Genomic DNA, 26,212 nt, shown 5'->3' with positions numbered 1-26,212 from the left:
GAAATCATTTTGTATTTCTTCTTGTTTATTGTTAACAGAAAAAAATACACATTAAGAAACATTAATTAAAAGCAAAACACTCCCTACCTTGAATTGTGAGCCCGGTTTTGCAGCTTGTACACTTTTTCTTCAATGTACACAAACGGACACATACTCTCAAAAAGATACCGTGTTACTCTTCCTCCAATCTTTCTGGCTCGCTGTCTTTTAAAAACATTTTAAATATGGCATTTAGTAATATATGCTTCATCTTACTTAAGATAATTTTTAAAAGCTTCAAAATTGCTCTTCGAACAGAAGTGTATTTTGTGCTTCTAATATTGAGCCAGCATTGTGTAGTGGCTAGAGTGTTGGTCTAGGACCAGGTTCGAATCCCCACTCTGCCATGAAGGTTTACTGGGTGACCTTGGGCCAGTCACATGCTCTCAGGCAAACCCACCTTACAGGGTCGTAGTGAGGATAAAATGGAGAAGAGAATTATGTAAGTTCCGTTTGGTAGAAAGGGAGGGTGAAAAAATAGGTAAATAAATAAATATTGGAGGTGCTAGCTAATAGGAACCCCTCCTGGGCAGCAGCAATCCAGGATCTTAGGCAGAAGTCTTTGATTTTGCCTAGTACCTGATTCCTTTAGCTGGAGATGCCAGGGATTGAACCTAGAACCTTCATCATGCCAAGATGCTTTATTACTGAGCTACAGCTAGGGTTGCCAACTGTCTCCAGGTGGTGGCAGGAGATCTGCTATTACAACTGATCTCCAGCCGATAGAGATCAGTTCACCTGGAGAAAATGGCCGCTTTGGCAATTGGACTCTATGGCATTGAAGTCCCTCCACAAACCCCACCCTCTTCAGGCTCCGCCCCAAAAACCTCCCGCTGGTGGCGAAGAGGAACCTGGCAATCCTAGTTACAGCCCCTCCCCAACTAGTGGGAGAGGGAGAGTGATATTTGAATATCCCATCTTGGATCAACCCTGTCCGTTTCATCAACCCACATCCCTAAAGGAAACATGACTTACGTTTCCTGGAGAGGCCACTATGCTCCTCACCACGACATAACCTCCTCTTGCCATCCGAATGTCATCTTCAAGGTGTGCAAGGTGACCAGTCCTAGTTTGGCTCTCGCTTGTCTCCTCCGACTCTCTTTTCTCTGTTCTTCTCTCTTCTTTTACCCAATCTTTCCTCCCCCCCTTTCCTCCCTCCCTTTCTCTCTGCGTACTTTGTGAACTGCTGCTGCAGTGCCGAAGTCCAAAGTTCAGTAACTTGCCTAAGCACACAGATAAATATGAACCTTGGAGAATTTGCATTGCTCCAATGTAAACAGATAGGCGAGGGTCCCTTTATCAGTTCTGACTCAGGACAGTTGTGGGGGGTCTGAAGCGGCTAATTTTTGTGTCTTGGATGTGGGGGGGGTTGTAAAGGCGGGATCCACTGACCATTGGCTCTGCGACTTCGGAATCATGGTGTAGCGGGAGAAAAAAAAGGAGGTTGCAGCAGAGACGGTACAGCTTGCGTATTAGAAGAAAGAAAAAAAGGGGGGGAGACGATGGTCTCAAAACTGACTCATCTTCAGGTGGAACTGTTGGGAGCACTGCTGGAATCAGGGCTAAGCAAGGAGACCCTTATCAAAGCCCTGAGCGAGGCAGACCCCTACAACGAGAGCCAACGGCCCGCCAGCACTGCCCAAGCGGACAAACAGGAAACCTGTGCAGAAATCCCAGTTCTTGCCAATGGAATGGGGGAGTCTCGGATGTCTGAAGATGAAACATCTGATGATGGGGAAGACTTCACTCCTCCAATCATGAAGGAACTCGAAAATCTGAGCCCAGAGGAGGCTGCTCACCAAAAAGCGGTGGTGGAGAGATTATTACAGTAAGGACATCTCCAGACTTTTCTTTTCTTTTCTGCTTTCTCTCTGGTCTCAGTCGTTCATTTAGGCTCTTGGGTTTCACAGGTTATCTAAGAGTTTCAGACGGTGTTAGTAGCACCCAATCTAGTGGCATACCATGCCTTTTGATATTGTTTAAAAGTCATAATGATAACCCTGGATGGCAAATAACATTTCAGGTCCACGCAACAAGGTTTAACACAGAAAAGAGGAGCTTCTTTAAAGTGGGGGAAGAACTCTGCAAGCATCTCCCTCTTTTGGCTGCAATTCCAAAAATGTAGGGGTGTGGGTACAGGAGAGAAGCCACGCAGAACTCAAAAGCTTTCTGAGCTATCTTCACGTAGTGTATAAAATCACAGAATGTGAGAAAGCAACCCCACACACACACACAAGTCAAAAGTATAATTATTTTAACTGAAAAGGAAACCAAAGAGATTCACTGGAGGTCTAAGAGCTTCCACTGTTCAAGGGACTATATAAACAAGCAACCTTTGCCCACCATCTTGGGTAACTCCTAAACTATCTTGATGTTACTGCCAAGAGATACACATTAAAGATCTAATGGCTAAGCATTCCAGTGTTTTGAATCCTTGGAAATTCACACAAACTTCACAGCATAAATTTGATTGCTTCTTTTTCACCATTATTATTTGTTATTTGGAAATCTGACAGATGATTCAACTTGATTTTTTTTTAGCTTGATATTATTGTAACTATCACCTTTTTCCACTTGATCAGTGGTGGTGGATGGAAAGCTTGCTATTAGGTTTCCTAAAGATTTCTGCACTGAACCCTTTGATCATTAGAAAACATTTGTGATTTCAGCCATGGGCTTTTACTGTCTCAGGACTTCGGTGGTGGAAACTGCTGTCAATTCACAGCTGACTTATGGCAACCCTGTAGGGTTTTCAAGGCAAGAGACATCCGGAGGTGGTTTATCATTGCCTGCCTCCGTGTGGGCTGAGAGAACTGTGACTGGCCCAAGGTAACCAAGCAAGCTTCATGTGGAAGAGTGGGGAATTGAACCTGGTTCTCCAAATTAGAGTGCCGCTCTTAACCACCATACCATGGACCTTATTAACATAGAATTTAATGTACAATGTTATGGTTTTTTTCTGCTCCCCTTTCATTGTCCTTACTAGCCATAATGCATTTAAAAATTAGCCCCCTGATACAAGCCAAATTTTAAATTTCAAGCTTTCCCCACATTTCAGAACATTATAGTCCCTGTCTGTGGGTCTCTGTATAACCGGGGGAGAATTCACATGGGGTTTCTTTGAAAGGGGAGAAACGTGAGCATAAGAAGAGCCCTTGGGGACTGGGCTAAAGGTCACTTATAGTGCAATCCTAAACAGAATTATATTCTGCTAAGCCTGCTGACCAAAATGGACTTCAGAAGGGTATAACTATGCTTAGGATGGCACCATTACTCTGGTTCCCAACAGTGACCAGTTTGATGCTTCCTGGAAGCTCGCCAACAGGCCATGGAGACAACAGCCTTGCTTGTGGGAGCAAATGAAAGACAGGTCAGTGGCATGGTGTGTTAATGCTGGGAACAAGGAAAGGTTCCACACCCACTGTGGTGCCCCAAAATTAAAATTAAACCAACAACAACTACAACCAACAATTCATATTCCACCATCAACCTTCGGGAAAGCAAATCCTCCTTAATATAATAACAATGACCATGAATTAAAAGTAAACTAACATAAACTAAATAAAACAAAAGGTTGGGAACGGAACAGGCAGCTGCTGCTAGCTTGATGCCATCTTCTTCAGTCCACTAATAAATCCCATATTCCACCATCTAAATACCTTCCAGCAACATAAATCAGCTGTGTTCGTTCAAGCTTCAGAGCCAGGTCACGGCAGAGGATGCACTAGAAACAAGTCTTACCTGGAAGAGCAAGGAGAGAGCCTTCAGCTTTACACCAGTCCTTTTCTTCCTTCATTTCCTCCTTTTTGACCTCCCCCAAATCATCTTCTTTGTCTCCTTTCTTTCTCTTAATAGACATCTTAAAAATTTCTTCCTTGTACCAATATTGCCCCCTTGACACAATCCCATCACCCCATCTTCCACTCAACATCTCCCCAACTCTGTGTGTTGAGCTCTTGGGGTCAGTTTGAGTTCTATAGCCTCAGGACCTGTCTAGTTACTAATTATCCAGTGGCTTTATTATTTCTCTTTTGTCTTATAAATTTATATTTGAAAAGGCTCCGATAAGCTTTTTGATCATTAACTTCTGGCTATTTATCAGGTCTGTCTTCTCAGAGGAAGCCACAAGAGTCAGGAGAACACCTAATTCGGCTTTCCTCTCTTGAACTGAATTTGGATGGAAAAGGAAACGGAGAGAGGGAAGCTGGGCTTTAGAAAAGGGGACCTGGGTTTGTGCATTCACACTGATCTCTCATTCTGCTTTAAACCTGGAAGTCTTAGCCTGGATGGGTTCACATATTTCTAGCATGCACAGAAAGGGCATATTAACTAATCCTGGAAAATACATAAAAGCAACACTTGGTATTTATATAGTACTTTTTCAGAGTTCAAAGTGCTTCAACTATAATACTTTCAACAACCCTGTAAGATAGATCAGTATTATTACCACCATATGGGGAGCACTTACTTAATTCTGGCACAACGTGAGATCTGAACCAGATATTAACCAGCTCCCAACTCACTCTCTTTAGCCATTACAGCAGACTGGATTTAAACTTTTTATTTCTTATTTCTTCCCTGACTGCTTCAGCACTAGTGTAAAAAAAAAACAGAAGTCCAGTGGAACCTAAAAAACTGACAAAATTTATTCCAGGATGAGCTCTCATGCGTCACAGTGGAGCTGTTTTAATTCACAAGCAGGAAAGTGTACATCTGTATGGTAAAATCTTTTAAGAGCTACATGTTCAAAGACACAAGACATGATATCAGAGTGGTCAGCCTAAACCACTCTTGCCCTGCCATCCTCAACAACATTGCGCTTAATTTTTTTTCCAATCCAAAGCCTTCAGGCAAATCATTTGTATGTTTTTCTCTCTAACAGAGACACCTGAGAGCGTAGGGGCTATAGACTGTTTCCAAATGAGGACAAGCTTGTGTGGTTTCCCTACTGTTACTGTAGCTTCCAATATAGCACAACAGCTATGGGGCTTCGACATGGCAGGTTTCCCTGCAGTTTCCTGGCCCCAAGCTCCCCTCATATGGTTGCCAACCTTCAGGGGACAGAAACCAGTTCACGTGGAGAAAATGGCCGCCTTGGAAAGTGGACTCTGTGGCATTATACCCTGCTGAAGCGCCTCCCTGTCCCAAACCCTGCCCTCCTCAGGCTCCACCCCACAAAATCTCCAGGTATTTCCCAACCTGGAGCTGGCAACCCTATCTCCTCCGTTGGATTTAAAAACCAGCAATTAAATATGATTATACTGATAGAAATAGCAATTGATGTATCAGGTACTCTGGATTTCCAGCTTTTTTCCCTCCAAGCTGCCTCAGGATTACAACCAAGAGCTTTTATATTCTGCAGCTAATCATATTGTACCCCACACGCAGGAAGGGAGAAAGAGAGTAAACATGTGCTCAATTCCATACCATGAGTTCACTCAGCCTTCAGAAACAGTTGGACTTTGGCCTAGAAAGTCTACTGATAACACTGCGAGTATCAAAGTAGGTTTTTCAGCTGAGAAGCAACTCTCTTCACTCCATCCTCCACCCTTAAAGAACATGAGCGCTTTGCCCCAAAAAGGAAAGGAAAGCTAGTCTCTACTGGGTGTAGTGAAGTGAGCCATCCTGTTCACAGGGAGGATCAGGGAATAGAAATCAAACTTTTGCTTATCAGGTGGTTATTGGGAAAGAAGTGAAGACAACATTTCATTAATGAGAGGCATAAAGCTAACCTCTGTTATTTCGCTAAAGCATTGTTACAAGTGAAGCTGACTTTAGTCTCCAATGGGGGACCAACGTGTCCCATGTGAATGCTGCTGATTTGCTTCAAAAGTGGTTTTCAAATGGTGTTCCTCCAAAGTTTATGTAGGGTTACCAAAAGACCAGCAAAGACAAGAATTATGTGTCCATTTCTGCTGACCTTCCCTGTAATGTGCTGCTGCAAGGGAGCATTGGGTATGTTCAAGAGTGAATCCCTCACATGCATCCTAGAACATGCAACGGGCAGGGTTTAATCAGTTGAGAGGGACAATATCAAGTGGGTTGTGTTTTTTTAATAGCAGGAGCTTTGAAGTCCACTGTGAAATAAAAAGCAGCCATTTTACTATATGTGTATTTCCCAATCAGTACGGTTTTGTGTGTGTATTTTTGTTTAACTTCTAAATGTGGGAAATTAAAATAGATTATTTAACATCACCAATGAAAACTCTTTCAGCATTAACATTCTTATTCCCTGAAGGAAATGTCTAGCAATTTCCTTCAAGAGTAAACAGAGAGGATTTCAAGAGAGAAATTAAAGGTACAATCCACCAATTTATTTGGGGACGCAGGATTGGGAGGCAATTTATTTGGGGAGGCAGGATTTTCCTAAGGAGAAGCAAGGAGGCCACATTTACAGCTGAAATGCCTCAGCTGTTTTACTCCTCGTCTGTTTTACCTCCTCCTTTGTCTTTTTTCTTTCGCCGAGGGTAGCCGTTGCTTTTTGGATCCCTGAAATGGAATTGCAACATCACTTCTATTGCTTCAATGGCTATATAGGCCAGCCTGAGTCAAACAGGGCCAAATTCAACAGAGTCAAATGTTGCTGGGGGCAATTCTTACCTTTCTTCCTTTCCGTTCCTTCCAGGTCCAATTTATTCAGTGAAACTAACAACAGATGTAGCTTCGAGGGTCAAAGATCAGGAGTGGTGGAAGTAGTGGTCTTAAGTTTCCAGGTCCGGATCCAATGAAGGAATTCCAAATAAGTTTTAAAAGGGATCAAAGGTCCTTTTTGTATTAAAAAAGGGACTTTAAGCAGTACCATATTGCCCAGTGAGAGAAAGGAAATGGTGGGGGAAAGGGAGAGTAGAGAATGAAGACAAAGGAGGATATTCAAAGACGGGGTGAGGAGAAAAATTGGGCAAAAGAAGATAATTACCGACAGAACACTAAGAAGGACCCCACCCTACCCCGATGCTGCCTTCCCAGTTCTCAGGATTGGGCTTCCTTTTAATGCTAACAACTTGATATTTACTTTCCATTTAAATTTGAGATGCTGCTATAAATTATCAACCAGGCTCTTGTTCCCTTTGAGTTTATAACTAACTACCTGGGTTACTTATTGTTCAGGTAACAAAAGGGAGGTGAGAAAGACCTTAAAAAGCGACCTCGGAATATAGCAAAGAGAGAAGCCTGAAATGGATCTTCCTGAGAGCCATCCATGATCATTGCTTAGGGGAGCTGAAGACAGTAGATTGAGGCCAGTGATGGGTAGGAAGGTGGTACTAGTTTAGGTGATTCTTCACTCAACTGACAAAGAGTTGGTTTTAGTCTTCAGCATAAGCTTGACTCTACAGCTTCACGAACCCTAAGTGCAAAATATACAATCGGCACTTGGATTCATATTTCACTCATATCATCTGTGTGCAAAACAAATTGGTGAAATTTCAATTAAAACACTTTATTTTTGTTGCCCTGTTTTAAATTATTTATTAGTTTTATTTTGTCTGCCCCTTCCTTACTACAAAGGCTGGAGTTGGTGCCAGGGCCATTCTCCAACCCAACCAGGCAGAAGGGCTGGCATGTGCTAAGAATCTCTCACATCAAACTTTTCTTCCTCCCCTGGTTGGTTAGGGTTTTTTTATACGCTGACTTTCTCTATCACTTAAGGGAGAATCAAACCGGCTTAACAATCACCTTCCCTTCCCCTCCCCACAACAGACACCCTGTGAGGTAGGTGGGGCTGAGAGAGCTGTGACTGGCCCAAAGGTCACCCAGCTGGTGTCATGTGGAGGAATAGGAAACAAATCCAGTTCACCAGATTAGCCTCCACCGCTCGTGAAGGAGTGGGAATCAAACCCAGTTCTCCAGATCAGAGTCCACTGCTCCAAACCACCACACCATGCTAGTGTCTTGGATACCCTTCTTGAAGCATCCAAGATGCTGTGCCTGTTATTAATGTTAGACATCTGGGACTACATTTTCAAGGTATACTGATGTAGGGTGCCTCAGATGCCTCAGAAAGAGAAACCAAGGCACCAGGGGTGATGAGGGAGGAGCGAGATTCTTGATCCAGACCAGCCTTCCTCCTGGCTTGGCTGCACCAATCCCAGACAGGGCAACAGGCATGTATGTATGAGGGGGAAAAGCTTTCTGATCCATTACATTATTTCTTCTTCCCTTTACGCTGCTCTCTAAGCCATGTGAATTATAACAAAGATATCCTAATATTAACAAATGCCAGTTTTGAAATTAAAATGTCTCTGTTTTGTTATTTGATTATTAATACTCCTCCTCATTTCCTCTCCCACCCCCCCACCCCATATTTCCACATTTTCAGATTGGGGCTGGTCCAAACCATGTACTACCTGATCCTGAATCCTCTGTAATATTTCAAGGAACTCTGAAGCACACTTACAGGGTGGTCACATGGCAACTTCAATGTTGTCACCTAAAACATTACCAGCGCTTGTTATGGGTTATGCCAGGATAACTAGGATGTCCTTTATGAAATGTGGGCTCATTACAAGCTGGCCACCCTCTTACATCTACCCTTGCTGCCAGGCAGTCATGTCAGATTGATGCAAGGACTCTCAAGGACCAAGAGTGTGTTGGTTTGGGTAACCTGGAACTGTTACACAGGCAGAAGGTCTCAGTGGAGCCACACTGTAAAGTCTGTACCACTGTGTAGACTCCAATGTGACCCCAGTGCAGTGTGATCTCCCTTATAAATCTAAATTATTTAGATGCGGCTCTATGCAACTGAGCTACTTCTATAGTCCAAGAACAAGGAAGCAGTCAGGCCTAAGTTACTTCCCTCGGCCCCTGTCTCCCTCTGTACTGTTCATTAGAGGAGGCTTATGTCACTTGCCTCCATCTGTCTCCCAAGCATGTTCTCCTTTGTCCTTTCTGCATTCCAGGGAACAGCCTCCAACTCCCAGGCTATCTGCATAGAGAAACAGGGTTCTTTTATTCTCTCCTTCTGTTCCCATCTTCTTTAACCTTAGTTCCCACCTACTACCAAAGTCAGCTCCATCCCCTCCTTGCTTCTCAAGGCTACATGTACTTCCCTGGATGGGGTTAGGGTTGCCAGGTCCCTCTTTGCCACCGGCGGGAGGTTTTTGGGGAGGAGACTAAATAGGGCAGGGGTTGGGGAGGGGAGGGACTTCAATGCCATAGAATCCAGTTGCCAAAGTGGCCATTTTCTCCAGGTGATCTCTATCGGCTGGAGATCAGTTGTAACAGCAGGTGATCTCCAGCTACTACCTGGAGGTTAGCAACCCTAGTTGGGGTGATTGTGATAGCTGCTGTTGCTGCGTTGGCTTTTCAGAGTCTTGAGAAGCCAGCTGGTAGGGGGATCTGAGGGCTGAAATACCAATTGCCTGCAGGTACTGCAGGACAGGCATAAGGGTGACATCATACATGGACCCTTCACACTACAACTTTTTATCCCTAAACTTTGAAATTTCTCACATCGTGGAGTTGTCTTTTGCCCCCAAAGAGAAGGTAGGACTTAGCCACTTATACCCCTGTGTGGGGCTGGTTCCAGATTGTGGCAAGGTCAGCCATCAGCTTGGGCCCCAAGACCATTTAAAGGTTCCATATCAACAGCATCACAGCAGAGCCTCCAAGGTGGGCCAGATAAGCACATCTTGCCTATCTCAGGTTATGGGAGCTCTAGGTAGCTAGAGCTGCCTTTGTGTTCTGTGTTAGTCCATCCAAACTAAGTAACTAAGTCTCATCCTTGGAACTTATATTGATGGGTTAGGGACCCACTTCGCCCATAAATACATTGAGATGCTGGGAAAAGCTCACCTTTTGATCTTGTAGGTGATAGGCACAATAGAGCATCTTGAATATACACAACTTTAGTGACTCATACCTGAAGAAAAAGTCCAGTCACACAAAGAACAGAGGTTAAAACATGTTTCAAAAGAAAGCATCACGGTAATATATTTCAGTAGGTTAAAAAAGAAAAGAAAAACATCCCCTCGAGTCTACAGTTTGATCCAGGCAGGCCTTTTGAAATTGGCAGGATCATGGAAAGTGGAACTAAGTGGAGCTGGTTAGCTGCTATGGAAAAACCCAGGCTGCACAAGTAAGAGAGATAAAGGTGTTTGCACAGAGCTAGCAGGTGTGGACTTTGTCCTCGTTAATGGCTATCTTTGGAGACCTTGGAGTTGCTGCCCAACCCTCCCAGCTCAACACTTTGCTACATTCCCTTCCATCCCCCACTCTCAAGTCCATCAATCTGTTGCTATTACTGTGCTGGAAACTACTTTTAATTAAAAAAAACTTGCTACCACAGTAAGTGGAATAGATGGGTGGATTTAAGGGAGGACTAGCACAAGGAACTCAGCTGCTCGGGCATTTCCACAAGAAAGAAGCATGATGCTTAGGGCTGTTAAGCTTGGAAAGAAGGTGGCTAAGGGGAGACATGATAGTGGTCTATAAAAGTATGCACGGTTTGCAGAGAGTGGACAGGGAGACGTTTTTCTCCCTCTACCATAATACTAGAACGCAGCGTCATCTGCTGAAGCTGCAGGGTGAGAGATTCAAAAGAGATAAAAGGAAGTATTTTTTCACACAACGCATAAATTGTGGAATTCCCTGCCCCAGGATGTGGTGGTGGCTGGCAACTTGGAAGGCTTTAAGAGGGGAGTGGACATGTTCATGGAGGAGAGGGCTATTTATGGCTACTAGTTAAAATGGATGCTATTCATGATGCATACCTATTCTCTCTAGTATCAGAGGAGCACGCCTATTATTTTGGGTGCAGTGGAACACAGGCAGGATGGTGCTGCTGCAGTCGTCTTGTTTGTGGGCTTCCTAGAGGCACCTGGTTGGCCACTGTGGGAACAGACTGCTGGACTTGATGGGCCTTGGTCTGGTCCAACATGGCTTTTTCTTATGTTCTTATGCTGAAGTTACCTAGAAGCTAGGTGTTCTTCAACACGCACACAACAAAAATTCAATAAAATTCAAAGAGGAAAAAATTAAAACCTTAAGGTCAGATCTAGAGATATCTATTTATTTACCGTGTATGTTTCGTTTCTGGGCTCAGGGCAGCTCACAACATGATGCTTCATACACTGGATACAATAAATACAATAAAATCACATTTCAAAAACAGTTGGAAGATTCACATTGAGTCTTTGGCTTATAGTTGTTCAAAGCTCTTGCCACATAAGCCTTGTCTAAATGCCGAGATACTACATGTGGGAGACCTGCAACAACTTGCAGGGGGCGTCAAATTTCCCCTCCCCCACCATTTCTTCTTTTCCTTCCCTGGCAGCCTCCATAGCCGCTCCCATTTCCCTGCTTCCTTCTCTTTCCCTCTCGCCATTTCCCTGCTTCCTTCTCTCTTTCCCTCTCGCCATTTCCCTGCTTCCTTCTCTCTTTCCCTCTTGCCAATCAACCTACCTTTATCTGCCCCATCTTCAGCTTTCCCTCCCCCTGGCAGCCTCTCTCTGGGAAAACTGTGTCCAGGTTGTGTGGTACTGGCTAATATGAACCCAGTTGCATGGTGGGAAACCTGCAAGGACTTGCAAGGGGTACCTCACTTTCCACTTTATCCCTCCACACACTTATTTTCTGCTCCCTACCTTCTGGGAGTTCCCCATCCTCACCTTTCCCTGAATCCTTCTCTCCTTCCTACCCACCAACCAGCCTATATTTTATGTGCTCCCCATCTTCAGCAATATTTATTATTTACTTCATTTATATCCCACCTTTCTCCACAATAGGGATCCCAAAGGAGCTTACAGCATTTTCCTCTCCTACATTTTATCCTCACAATAATACAGACAAAAATGAGGAGACTCGAAAGCCCTCTGCAAGCATTAAGATATGAATCTGTGCGCCTACCATGTAATCCCTGTTTCTGGAAGCTATGTGGTTTAGGCTTTTGTAAGGTATCATGGAACTTGAACCAAGGCCTCTGGCAGTAAGATCTTTATGGTACGATGTTCAAATAGGGAACTGTCTTCTACTCTCTGCTGCATTTCAGTACCATCACTAATGGTTTGAACACGTCTCCAGAATATATTTACCACGAGGCAGCACCACCAAAGATGAACTATTTTTACTGGTCCTTTCTTTTTACTGTAATGAGTATGTACAAGAAAAAACTTCAGGTTTGTATTTCGCACCTCTTAGGATTGATAGAGAAATTGATAGAAAACAATCACCATTTCATGCAATGCATTCTCTGTCTTTCCAGAGAGGACCCCTGGAGAGTAGCTAAGATGGTGAAGTCCTACCTACAGCAGCACAATATCCCCCAACGGGAGGTAGTAGACACCACAGGCTTGAATCAATCCCACCTTTCACAGCATCTCAACAAGGGCACTCCCATGAAGACTCAGAAGAGAGCTGCTCTCTACACCTGGTATGTCCGCAAGCAACGAGAGGTGGCCCAGCGTAAGTACAGCAAACAGCAGCTCTGTCCCCCCAAAACATAACAGAGCCATGCCAACCCAAGACCATTTGCTGCCCAAGCAAGTGCAGCATGCAAAACAGCAGCTATGGCCCAACATCATTTGTTACATCCCAAGGGATTTGGGAACATGCCTTTCTGTACTGTGGGCTCAGAGCAGAACAGACAGCTGTGGTCATGGGGGAGGGGGAAGTGTGCCCCCAAACTTGCCATAAGCCAGCAGTTCCAGAACTGTGCACTGGGGCATACTAATATACCATGAGAGAACTGCTACTCTGCTATGAAAAATCAAATAAGTGAGTGCTCTTGTGAATCTTCAGGGAAGGTTGCCCACTGCATCTCTGCATGATTTACTACACTGGCCTTGTCTCCTTTTTAATCAGCCTCCACTGATGATCACTCACTTATTCCTGAGGCAAAGACAGAGCAGAAGTACCCACTCTTCAGTGAAGCTGCCTACCAAATCTCTGCATGAATTCTCTGATCAAGATTCATCTTTCCAGTCAGAAGGCACACCTAAAAGTGTATGCCATGCAGAAACAGCAGAGGGCAGGCAGCAAAGCCCTGCTCTGGCACAATATAAGCCTTTGGCTGGGGATTCAGGACAGGATAAAAATCTAAATAAATAAAATTTTGAGATGCAAGAGTGAAGCAAGCCTCCTGTTTTAATTAAAAGTAAAAAGTTTTCTAAGGTGGAGTGGTTCCTCAGTGGAACAGGCTTCCTCGGGAGGTGGTAAGCTCTTCTTCCCTGGAGATTTTTAAGAAGAGTTTAAATGGCCATCTGTCAGCAATGCTGATTTTATGACCTTAAGCAGATGATGAGAGGGAGGGCATCTTGCGCATCTTCTGGGCATGGAGTAGGGGTCACTGGGGTGTGTGGGGAGGAGGTAGTTGTGAATTTCCTTGTTGATGCAATTCTATGAAATTGTGACAGAAGATGGGTCTGTGCCCCACTTTGTTTCCTATTTGTCAAAATTTTTTGGCAGTAAAGAAATATTTCAAGAGATATAACATGTAAAATACCCAATTAATGTACATCAAATTATAGTTTAACCTCCTACCGCCTTTCTATGGAAGATTTGGCTTCCAGGAGATGCAAGTACATAAAGATAACATCCTCTTCCTTTGCGGTTCCAGAATTTACACATGCCGGCCAGGGAAGCATGGTGGAAGACTCAATGGGAGAAGACCTACCAACCAAAAAAGGGAGAAGGAATCGCTTCAAGTGGGGCCCAGCTTCACAGCAAATCCTCTTTCAAGCCTATGAGAGACAGAAGAATCCTAGCAAGGAGGAACGAGAAGCATTGGTGGAGGAGTGCAATAGGTGATCGGGGGATAATGCAACACGACGAAAAGGAAAAACAGCAATAACTCATGATAGTGGAATGGAACCTCCATGTTCAGAGGTGTTATACCTCTCAATGTCAGGCACCAGGGATAAACAACATGGGACACCTATTGTCTCCATGCCTTGTTTGTGGGCTTCCCATTAGTATCTTCCTGGCAGAAACAAGACGCTGGGCTAGAAGGACCTTTGGTCTTGTCCAGCCTATTGCTACATTCGTACTTTGTGCTAATTAGTGGAGAAAGGAATGCAAAGTGGATTTTATACATCAAAGTTTGTTGAGCTAACCCTGTCTACACAGGACTTTTAGTACATGTTAAGAAAAGTACAGTTTTGGTTTGGAGAGAAGTGGGGCCGATTTCTCACTCAGCACCCCTCTGCACTCATTTAGGCCTAAACAGATAATCAACACTGAGGCCCAGATTAAGAGCTAAAACTTCAACAGCACAGTGATCAAACCACTTATTATTAGCCTATAATTCATCCAGTAAAGGCACAAACTGTCAGCATCTTGTCATGTTGCTGAGTTCCCATGGAGTTCTCCCTAACTCAGAACCTGTTGGGGGTGGTGGCGAAGATGTATGGGGATTTGGAACTGAATAGTGAGGAGAGGGAGAAGTGACAGCAGAAGGAAAGACCAGCATTTGCAGATTACCTATTTCCACATTGATTATAGAAGGTTCTAGGCCACAAGAAGGCTAGTCTAAATGATACCCTAATCACAAGGAGATTTCCGTTTTCATGTTGCCATACTTGCTTAGAAGCATTACCATGTGCTTGTTGAGTTGGTAGCTTGCTACCTCTAGAACCCACTTCAAGAATTCCATGTTGATTTTATGTGATATTTTTGCCAGTGGCATTCTGAATGTTTAGATTATGCTGACAGAGAACAAAACTTTTTGATACTTTCCACTATAGGGTTCCACTTCCATCTGAGAGAATGGAGACTACTAGTCATCCGTATCTATGGTTCTCCTAAAATACTGCAACTTTATTTAAAAATCTAGCAAGGGTTTATAAGTTGCCTCTTAGGGATGCCAACCTCCAGGTAATAGCAGAAGATCTGCTATTACAACTGATCTCCAGCCGATAGAGATCAGTTCACCTGGAGAAAATGGCCGCTTTGGCAATTGGACTCTATGGCATTGAAGTCCCTCCCTAAACCCCGCCCTCCTCAGGCTCCGCCCCGAAAACCTCCCACCGATGGCAAACCCTACTGCCTCTGGAGCTTGGGTGGTGGCAGAGACACCCCATTGAAAAGTTAAAGGAGCAGCTGTACTATGTGATGCTGATTAACGGTTGCAACAACTGACACTCATGGCAAGTTCTCATGCCAGAGGTCACCTCGCAACTGGGAATGAAGTAAACCATACTGCTTAGGCTGGGAGCCAAACTAGATGCGATGGCGTACTTGTGGCTGCCATGGGGACACTGCCGCCATTTTAAAGTGATTTAAAAATGCATTAAGGGGATCAGGCCAGCAGTGTGGTGCTCATCTCCTCCCTCCGCCTTTTCAAGTGCCAAAATAGCTGCAGGAGGGAGTGTTGCCCTTTTGGCACTTGATAAGGTGTGGGGGATGGACAAAAGCGCCTCAGCCCACCGTGCTGCAGGCCTGATCAGCATTAGGCCCTTGCAGCATTTTAAAATCACTTTAATCATGAAGAAACAGTCACATCCAATTTGGCACTTCATCTCAGTGCATGCAGGATAGATAGTACATGATCCTGTATGAGCTAGTGGCAGTCAAGCCATTTCATAGAATCATAGAGTTGGAAGGAACCACCAGGGTCATCTAGCCCAACCCCATTTCAGGGAAGCTTGTCTGCCATCTTCTACCAGCAGCCCCTAATGAGTGTCCAGAGATCACCTGGCATTTCCCCAATGATAGGATCTGGAAAGGTGAGGTGTCAAAAGTATGTAAAACCTCTAGCCATAAATTGAAAAGAAGGCCAGGTCTACCCATCCCTGGAAGTCAATAGCAATCACACTCCCTTGGATGTGAATGAGATATCCTGGAGGAAACGGCTTTGCCTCACAGGCTGCTAAAATGACACATCTATGGCCTCTCTTGGCAGGGCAGAGTGCATTCAGCGAGGCGTCTCCCCTTCCCAGGCCCAAGGGCTGGGCTCGAACCTGGTGACCGAAGTGAGAGTTTACAATTGGTTCGCCAACCGCCGGAAGGAGGAGGCTTTCCGGCACAAGCTAGCCATGGACAGCTACAGCGGCCCACAGCCCAACTCTGCTCCCACCATGGCTGTGCACAGCTCATCCTCCCTCCAGCCAGCAGCACCTCTCTCACCAAACAAGGTCCACGGTGAGCACCAGGATTGGAGAAAACGGGAGCTTCTTGGTGCTGGGGGTCCTGAGGCTGTTTAAGTGGATAAGAAGGGGAAGGGGGAAAATCAACCTAAAAGAGTACTGGATATAAAAACTGAGAAAATTCTGTACCAAGAAATGCTGATTCTATCACATTTGTAACCCTACGGTGTTATACATTTAGATTTCAGTCCAGTAGCAGCTTAGAGTTATACATTATTCTCACATCCCTCACAACAACTCTATTAGATGGGTTTGGCTGAGGGAAAGCAATTGGTCCATGGTCACCTTGTGAAATTCATGGCTAAGTGAGGATTTGAACCTCGATCTCTTTAGTCCTAGTCTGATACCACACTGCCTCTCTGACTGGATGGCCTTGGACAGGTTTGTTTGCTTCTCTTTATTCAAAGAAAGGATACACAATGAGGACTCCCCAACTGCATGATTGATTACATGACATTGCTGAGCCCTGGTGGATGAGCAGTTTCCTGTTCACCTAGCTTTGAACCTTAGCAGTCCAACAGTATAGCCGTCCTGAGCCCATCCTAGGCCGAGGATGAAGGGCAGGGTATAAATCAAATAATAAATAGTGCAAAATGCCCTCATTGCCGAAAGTTCCCTTTCTGTGGGGGTGAGGAAATTCATGGATATTTCCACATCCTTGCTCTGAGGTTGTGGCCGTGGAGCGAGGGCCGTGGCTCCATGGTAGAGCATCTGCTTGGCACGCAGAAGGTCCCAGGTTCAATCCCCAGCACCTCCAGTCAAAAGGATCAGGTAGTAGATGATGTGAAAGACCTCTGCTTGAGACCCTGGAAAACTGTTGCCAGTCTGAGTAGACAATACTGACCTTGATAGATCTAGGGCCTGACTCAGTATAAACACGGGTCTGATTCAATATAAGCAGCATCATATGTACATATGGGGCCCCAAATCAGTGCAAAGAGGGCTGCTTTCGAAAAGTGTTCAGGCTTGGACTTTGGCAACTCACTAGTGAAAAGCAACTGTCCCCAAGATCAAACTGGCGATCTCTGAGACAGGAATCCAGTGTAATTCACAGAAACACAAATGGTTAAAAATACTCCCCGATTCTTTTTGTTTTTAGATCAAGCTTCCCTGCAGCAACAAAACCTCTCCTTTTCTGATTCTGGAATGAGATATAATCAGCAACCTGTCAGTGAGACGGATTCCTCTAACGGCAACCAACATGGGGGGAACAATTCTATCGTGACCACTCAGACCATCCTGCACCAAGCCTCTTCCCCTGGTCTGTGTTCAGCTGGATCAGGCTCAACTCCAGATACTAAGCTGGTAAGTCAGTCTTGGTGAATTCTGGATGGCACAAGACCAAAAAGAGGACCTCCCCCCAGCACACACACACACAATCAATGAGTTGGATCCAAATGAAGCTGGCAATTTCCACTGATTCTCCTTTCTCACTGCAGACCCCCCCCCCTGTAATTCCTCAGTGTCTCCTTCCCCAGGAGCAGAATTTTGTGGAGATCAGTGGGCTGCAGTGGGAGGGAAGAAAGTTCCTTCCTGGATCTAGTCTGGATCTAGCCCAATAGCTTCTTGGAGATGAAGAATGGAACCTCAATAAGTTTCTATTATTAAAAAAAGAAAAGAAAATGCACAACTGTTTTCAATCACACACTCACAAATGCTTCCCATTGGACAGTTCTTTTAATTGCTACTTCTATAGTCTTTTGTTGTTGTTGTAGAAAGTACTTTGCTACCTTTTTCCTCTTTCACCATCACGACAGCACCACAAGGTGGGCTGTTAATATTCTTATTTCCAAAATGGGGACTTAAAGTTGAGAGCCTATTATGTACCAAAGATCACCCAGCACATTACTTTCTGAATTCAGATTTGATACATTGGCTTGTCAGAGTGTCGGCGATAATCCTGGAATCCTACCTCAGCCATGAACTCAGTTCCTGCCTGTAAAGAGGAGCATCATCACATCAATCTCTTTTACGGGGCTATTGCAAGGATTCTGAAACAAATATGCTACAGAAAAACCGTCACTCTTAAACTTTGGTGTTAGTCCCAAGAACCCCCCTTGCTTGTCCTCTTTGCAAGCTTCACATGGGCATTTTCACACCTTTTTTCTTTGCCCGTGCACAGATCTCTGTTCCTGGGGGCTCTCTTCCTCCAGTTAGTACCCTGACGGCCTTGCACAGCCTGGAGCAAAACCCCCATGCATTGAGCCAACAAACCCAGAATCTCATCATGGCATCTCTTCCCGGAGTGATGGCGATTGGACCAGGAGACACGTCTTCATTAGCACCAGCGTTCACTAATACAGGAACCTCCACGCTAGTAATCGGTAAGACTTCTTAATTTCAATGGCGGGAACATCCTGATGGATTGTGCCCCATATTAAAAAGTGTGAGGGGTGGATGGGTGTTGCTATTTCGGTGCTTCCACCTGAGGCACCCAGATCCCTTAGACCAGCCTATCACCTTACTGCAGAATTGCAAATAAAGGGGAAATGCATAGACTTCCAGCATTGCATTAGCTGGGTTGCACTGGAAAAGACAACAAATGCTAGGGGGGAAATCAAAGGCATCAGGAAAAGAGGAAGACCCAACATGAGATGGACTGACTCAGTAAAGGAAGCCACAGCCTTCATTCTGCAAGACCTGAGCAAGGCTGTTAATGATACGACATTTTGGAGGACATTGATTCATAGGGTCTCCATGAGTTGGAAGCGACTTGACAACACTTAACACGCACAAGGGGAGGGACAATATGCTTACTGAGCTTTCTGTCTTCCAGGCCTGACCTCCAACCAAGCCCAGAGCGTCCCTGTGATCAACAATATGGGGAGCAGCCTCACCACCCTTCAGCCCGTCCAGTTCTCCCAGCAGTTGCATCCATCTTACCAGCAACCTATTATGCAACAAGTTCAAAGCCATCTCAACCAGAACCCGTTCATGGCCACCATGGCCCAGATCCAGGCTCCTCATGGTAGGTTTGTAAGTGAATAAGGTGAGAACGAGAATTCCATGGTATTCTTCAAAAATGCATAACGAACTTGTGGAATCCACCCACCACAAGATGCAGTGGCCACTAGATTTAAGTGGCTTTGACAAAAGGATCAGGCATGTTAATAGAGAACATGATAGCAAAACGAAACCTCCATATGCAGGGGCAGTTTACATTTGAATACATGCCATCACATAGGAAGAAGCTGGCAACAAAAAAACCCATAGTGGCAAGGTAGGTTGCCCACTGATGAAGTACAAATACCCCCATATACGCTGCCCCGAGATGCTTGGAGAAAAGAGGGTGGAAACCTACCCAATCAATTGAACGTGTGGATCTGTGATATACTGACTCTGATCTATCCATCAAATCTATCAGGATCAGTATTATCTACTCTGACTGGCAGCAGTGCTCCAGGGTCTCAGGCTGAGGTATTTTCACATCACCTGCTACTTGATTCTTTTAACTGAAGATGTTGGGGATTGAACCTGGGACCCTTCTGCATGCAAAGCAGATACTCTGCCTCTGAGCCACAGCCCTACCCTGTTATTAAGTAATAATGAAGTCAAAAGACAAAGGAAAACATACATTCTCCCCACCTCTCAGAATCTCTGCAGTTCACAATTTCTTGTTCTGTTATGCCTAGCTCTCTACAGCCACAAGCCTGAGATGACCCAGTATACCCACACTGGCCTTTTGCCACAGACCATGGTGATAACGGATACAGCCAACCTCAGTGCACTGACCAGCTTGACACCAACCAAACAGGTAACAGGGATTTGTGGAAAGGCTACAAACGCAGGGTTTAGAAATACCTTGAAGTATATAGGTGCATGGCGGGGGGGGGGGGGGATCCTGTCTGCATGTCAAGGTGTGCAGGGGCCTATTGGGTCATGAACACATGAAGCTGCCTTATACTGAATCAGACCCTTGGTCCATCAAAGTCAGTATTGTCTACTCAGACCGGCAGCAGCTCTCCAGGGTCTCAGGCAGAGGTATTTCACATCACCTACTTGCCTTGCCTTTAACTGGACATGCCGGGGATTAAACCTGGGATATTCTGCATTCCAAGCAGTTGCTCTATCACTGAGCACTGGCCCCACTCCCCCTCTCCCTCTACCACTGAGCCACGGCCAAGGTCAGGTGGTGCAACCCTTACCTATGTTGCTATATACCCAGGATCTCAAGTATTTCCAGTGCAGATTCAGCAGAGAAGCTGCTGATTCAAATTGACACCTCAGCAGTGGAAGATCAATTAAGTAAGAATGATTAGTCAATAGAAAAAGTAGATTCTTCTACGGAAGAGTATCAAAAGGAAGCTGGAAAGGCAACTTTAACTCAGCAGGGTTGTTAGACCTGGATTTTCTTATTTATATATTGAAATGTTTATACCCTGCATTTCTCTCCAATGGGAACCCAAAGCAGTCTATGACATTGTCCGTCTCTCCTCTATTTTACCCTCACAATAACCACCCTGTGAGATACGTTAGGCTGAGAGTGTGGGATTGGCGCAAAGTCACCCAGCAAGCTTCCATGGTAGAGTAGGGACTTGGAACCATTTTAAAAAGCACACTGGAGAACATTTCTATCTTGGCTGTTAACATGTTGCACTTACACGGAATGATTCATTTAGGGGACCTGCAGAAAAACGTAATCCATCACTTGTAATTTGAAACAGTACAGTCCATTCTATTTTACCACCTCATTCTGTTGTTTTGGTAAATCAGGCCCAAGAGTGGTCCTCCAAGAGTTTCTGCTTAATGCATTCCCCATTCCCCATTTGTTCAGCTGTCAATCTGATACTGCAGAACTAGTAGTTTAGTTAAATTCCACAAAAGAGACAGGGAAGCGGCACAAATGGGCTTTACAAACTGGTCCTCTTGGCTACACTCATTGAGATCAGATGGATGGTTACAAGAAGCATGGGCTTTTCAGTGGAGGCACCCTTGTTGAGGAATTCCTTCTGACAGGGAAACCCATCGGATGGTCTAGGGAGGACAATTAAGAGCCAGTGTCTTCGGAAGGTGTTTGTTTGCCGTATGAATAGCTTTTTCTTGATTTTATTTGGAATGGATATGTTGATTGTAAATTTTGTATATGGAATTTTTGTTGTGTAAACCAGATTAAGGGCTATAGCAGGGTCTATATTTAATACAATACTAGGAATCTTTCAATGTTATGATATTCCCATCCCACCCATCTGCCTCTCAGCAGATAAAGATATAGTCAATGTATTAGATAGGACTTTATCTGAAACAGCCAATGTAGTATAGCAGTTAGCACTGGACTTTGTCAGGGAGACCCAGGATCGAATCCCTACCTGGCCATGAACTGACTTTGGCTAATCACTCTTTCTCTGGTTAACCTACCTCATGATAGTATTGTGAGAATAAAATGGGGCGGAGGGGGGATACTACTCACAACATGCTGAAATCTATAGTGAGGGTCAAAAATAATCCCAAAATCTAACACAGCCCAAACTTTCTGTTAATTTCCCCCAGGTATATACGTCAGACTCTGAGACCCACACAGAGCCCGGCATCCACACACCACCAGCACAGGCCTCAACCATCCACTTGCAAAGCCAAGAGGCCGCCATCCAGCACCTTCCGCCAAGTCACCGCCTCTCCTCTAGTCCTGCAGGTAAGAGTGCTAATGTCTCAGAGCATGCAATTGCAGCTTCCCATCGAACAATGTCCCCTCCCAACTAATAACATGGTGGGCTTTCTGTTCCTGGCTTCTGTTCCATTCCAAGTCCTTAAAATGGCATTATCACTGTATTTCATCATTACAAGTTAAGCCTAATCCTCAGTAGAGAAACCAAAGTCCAAATTAGTGATTCCAAGTATTGTCCAAAAGCAAGGAGTGCCTTTATCAGGTTCTGTGTTCACAAGTACTTACTTCTAGGTCTTCTAAAGCTTCAGTCTTTAAAACAATCAACCCCCAACTATCCTCAACCTAGACTAGTTGTACATATCCATACTTTTAAGAAACACCGGATGGTGTCCCCGAGATGATCCCACTTTATTGTCACAACCACAATACATCAATCTGGTGTAGTCGTTTGAGTGTTAAACTAGGATCTTGGAGTCCTTGCTTCAAACACCCATTTTGCCATGAAGCTTTCTGAGTGACCTTGGGCCAGTTGCTTTCCTACAGCCAAATCTACCTCACAGGGTTGTTGTGAAGATAAAATGAGGAAGAAAGAACCATTAACTGGTCTGAACTCCTTGGAGGAAGGTAGGGACGGAAACATACTAGACAGACGGATAGAGGTAATGACTGGCCAATAGTTACCTAGGGAATCTGATGGTTATGTGAGGATTTGAACTCAGCCCTTGAAGGTCCCAGTGCCACACTATGGCAGCAATCATAAGAACACTTTCCTGGCAGTGAGTCATGTTGAATAGAATGGGACTTACTTCCAAATAGACCTGTTTAGGATCTGTTACTCCAAACTTATTTTGCCTGTTGTTTACTTTCAATAGCCAAAAGGAGGGACCCTGATTGGTCTTGTTCTTCCTAAAATTTACCATACAGGTACAGCTTCTTTCTTCCATTCCCTAAGCATTGTCTTGCCTTTGGTAGCTCATTAGGCATCATGGCACATGCACAGGCAGATTTCCCCAGTGGAAAGTTCTAGCACTTTACCATAGGTATTCTTTTTTCTGGAGCGAAAAGCCTTAACTGTTAACCTTATATGAACCCAATTTCAGTTTTGGTTTCGGGAGGGGTATTACTTAATCCTTTTTTTGGGTTTTAAAAAGTGAAGGTCTTCAGTGGAAAAGTTCCTGTGGGTAAATTCATGTCATGTGTTTCTCCCTCCCATAAGTCTCCTCCAGCAACCTGGTACTTTACCAGACCTCTGACTCCACCAACAGTCACAGCCACTTGCTACCATCAACTCATGGTGTTGTAGAGACTTTCATCTCGACACAGATGGCATCCTCCACTCAGTAACCACGGTGACCAAATGGATAATTGATCCTAAAGAGTAAAGTGCACGGAGCTCCAGGCCTCACCCATGATGCTTCCCATGGAGGAGGGAGGACCAACAAACACCCACTTGAGCAGATGTATCTTCCGTCACCTCCACTTGCAGTATACGTGGCCCATTCCACAGCCCAAGCCCTGGAAGATACCTGTGCCAGGTGCAACTATATGTATAGGGAAAGCACAAACTGCTACGAGTCTTTCCAAACAGGCAGGAAATGTGGGTGATATTCTTTACAGCAAACCTCTTTTCAAGATAGGACTAAGGAAAAAAAGAGATCAGTTTTCACTGTTTCAGTGGGCAAGGACGAGCCAGTCAGGCTGACAGAAGTTGCTGCAGAAAAAGAGGAAGGCTGGCCTACAGCGGCAGGAAAAGAAGGTCCTCCTTCACACACATTAATGCTCTTTGCAAGCCAAGCGCAGGCAGGCTGGCCTTTTCCTTTGGGCAGGCACTGCAAAACATCTCACTGGTTCAGAGCGGTGGCCGAACACAGCATATGTCCAGGGCCATGACATTCTCAGTCCCAGGCCTAAAGACATGGGAGACATCGCTGCTATTTCTTTTGGTCAGGCCTCTTGCCCACAGTGACTTGAGCAGATATGCTGAAGTAGCACCACCTAAGGAGGGAACTACAGGAAGACCAGACAAGGGAGTAATAGGTCAGAGTAGCTGAAGCTATACTCTTATAGATGCTTCTCAGTCAGGAGTGCTCCCTAACCTGAGCAACTCAGAGGTCCAGATGAGGCTTCACACAACATGCATCCTTCCAAAGCTATTTCCATCCCAGAGTTGTATGAACCCCAAGATGCCTCCTTCACTCTGCACCAAATACCCTTGAAATGCTGCAGAACTATCCAATAATGCAACAGCCTAAAGAAGAGTATGCATATATGTTAAATTTGTAACAACTGCAGAATTAGAAATTCCTAATTCACAGAATCTTAGAATTTTGCAGCACATAATTCCAGCCTCCCCCCATTTTTTAAAGAAAGGTGCATCATTAGTGCAGGCAAGAATACAGTTTCCATCAAAAGCAGAACTAGCGTTCTGAGTCTTAGATTAGAATTACACTACCTCAAAACTGCAGAATGTGGATTTCCATTTCACCCAACCGTTTTGGATAGGGACAATGCATCAGCCTAACGCTTGACCTCAATGATACTATATCACAGCGAGAAAAGCCAAGACCATTTTGCTACTGAAATAAAACAAACCTTCACATGCAAGGCACTGAAAAAAGGCCAGAGGGGAAAATGAAGGGAAAAGAAAGCAATTAAAAAAAAAAAAACTCTGAAAATAGTAGTCTGCCAAGTTTCAAGTGCCAACAGTGAAAATCAGTCTCCAGAACGTTTCTAACTGCAGTTAGGTCTCCTGAATTGCCAGAGGTTTCTTACAGCCACTGGAGCCCTCCATAAACACCAGAGTTGCCTGTTCTGTTTTATCCTGTAAATATATTTAACTTAAATCAGTAAATCAAAAAAAGAAGGGGAAATCTGTCAACAAGACCATTGTGTATTTTGCTCATTTATAAGGTAACCAATGCTCTTTCCCCCCACTACATTTGCAGGTGGGGTGGGAATGGGCAATTGGGAGGTTGGGGAAGAGTGAAAATGGGGGAAACCGTGTGGTCAGGAAGAGCTAGAGGTGGAGAAGGAAGTGGGGGAGATGGGGTTTTCTTTTGTGTGTGCTTCCTACTAGCCCCCCCCCCCCCCCGTATCGTTCTAAATGTAAATCAGGGCTCCTTAAAGAGCCACCAACAGCTGTCAGGGAAATCAGAGGCCTCCCCCAGTGTGTCTGATTGGCAAAGATTAAGAATGATGTATCTATCAATCATTGCCAATATAGAAGGCAATATGCCATGTGCTTTTTGTGGACTGGCAGTAGGACTTGTTAACAAGCTTTCTTCTGCCTTTCCCAGGGGTTTGAAGCATCCTGCCAGATTATGCTGGTCTTGAAAATGTCCCCAAGAAAATGCAGTTCTAGTTGGACAGCATTTGTGAGACTACAACTGGGAATGGAACTTGTTCCTGTGGACCGAAAAATCCTATGAAATAGGGATGGATAACTGGAAGCTTCTGGGGGGGCGGAATTCCGCCCTAAACCAATTTCATCTGGCCTCTAAAAGCCCTATCAATTTTTAACCATAATGTGCTAGAACTTTTGCTTATTTTTTCACTGCTAAGGGGAAAGAGATTTTCTAGTTGCAAGACACTGAGCTAGTCCACATTTTAACAATAAATCTCCCTTTGGATTATGCCTGTAACACCCTGGCCATGCCTGGGCATATGTGTTCTGTTAACTATGACACCCATTTTTACTTGACAGCCCAACTATATTTATGAAGCCTGAGAATTTGTGAGGAAAGATGGCAAAATATGGTTTTAATCACCAGTTTAGCAAGGTCTCCAAGAACACTGAAGGTGGCCATCCTTGCCTTAAGAGATGTAAAGCATATGGAACATTGTTGTTGAAAAAAATTACTGAAAATATTCTTTCCTGTGAGGCACTAGACAGCTATGTGCACTTTACCATCAGTGGTAAAGATGAATGGAAGACAGGTTGCTCCTGTCTGTGTTGAAGGAGACCAAGAGAAGACATTTTTTCTCAGACTTTCACAGATTAACTAGCATGTGAATTAATTTTGAGAGTGGTGGTAGGGAGATGTAGAGAAGAGCCAACTCTGAAACAACAGAAGAATTAGAACTCAAATGAACTCAGATCTCAAATGAAAGCTGCAAAAAAATGAGAGGGAGAGAAGCTGTGAGTTCCCAGAACTTTTCATCATATGCAGCAACAGCTTCTTGTAAGCCTAGGGATCAGTATATCAGACAACTGCTCCTATTCAACTCTCCACAACTTGTGATTCACCAAGCTGAACATAAGCCAGCCAGCAGTGTATGCTGAGGGGCTCCATAAACCACCTGCCTGCCAGTTTAGGAATGCAAAAACAGGGAAGTCTGTCAAATGCCCAGCAAGCCCAATACTCAGCTGAGAGGCTGCATTCAGCATGGTGGGCTATAACTTGTGCAGGCGGCTCTGGGTCCTAGGATTTCCATGCTCTGGATGTCTCGATATACTACTCAAAATTTGTTTGGAATGCAGATTCCATCAATG

General features: G+C 44.6%; 1 protein-coding gene across 1 annotated transcript; it reads left to right on the top strand.

Annotated features, from left to right (window-relative positions):
- Positions 1–1,541: 1,541 nt before the first annotated feature.
- Positions 1,542–23,073, top strand: HNF1A (HNF1 homeobox A). The gene is made up of 10 exons (XM_056859422.1): positions 1,542–1,867; positions 12,239–12,438; positions 13,592–13,778; positions 15,875–16,116; positions 17,266–17,423; positions 18,241–18,442; positions 18,895–19,086; positions 19,751–19,872; positions 21,606–21,747; positions 22,937–23,073. The coding sequence occupies exons 1-10, from the start codon at positions 1,542–1,544 to the stop codon at positions 23,062–23,064; spliced, it is 1,899 nt and encodes a 632-aa protein (XP_056715400.1). The 3' UTR covers positions 23,065–23,073.
- Positions 23,074–26,212: the final 3,139 nt, after the last annotated feature.

Source organism: Euleptes europaea, chromosome 13, assembly GCF_029931775.1.
Source record: "Euleptes europaea isolate rEulEur1 chromosome 13, rEulEur1.hap1, whole genome shotgun sequence".
NCBI lineage: Eukaryota > Metazoa > Chordata > Lepidosauria > Squamata > Sphaerodactylidae > Euleptes > Euleptes europaea.
Note: the sequence above shows the minus strand (reverse complement) of the source record. Positions and strands in the feature narration are given on the sequence as shown.

What these genes read in the sequence shown, in the direction of transcription:
- HNF1A (XM_056859422.1), top strand. Translation starts at nt 1,542, where the DNA reads ATGGTCTCAAAACTGACTCATCTTCAGGTGGAACTGTTGGGAGCACTG. An exon ending in GTGGTGGAGAGATTATTACA is followed by an intron (nt 1,868 to 12,238) that starts GTAAGGACATCT and finishes CTGTCTTTCCAG; the next exon opens with AGAGGACCCCTGGAGAGTAG. An exon ending in ACCAAACAAGGTCCACGGTG is followed by an intron (nt 16,117 to 17,265) that starts AGCACCAGGATT and finishes CTGATTCTGGAA; the next exon opens with TGAGATATAATCAGCAACCT.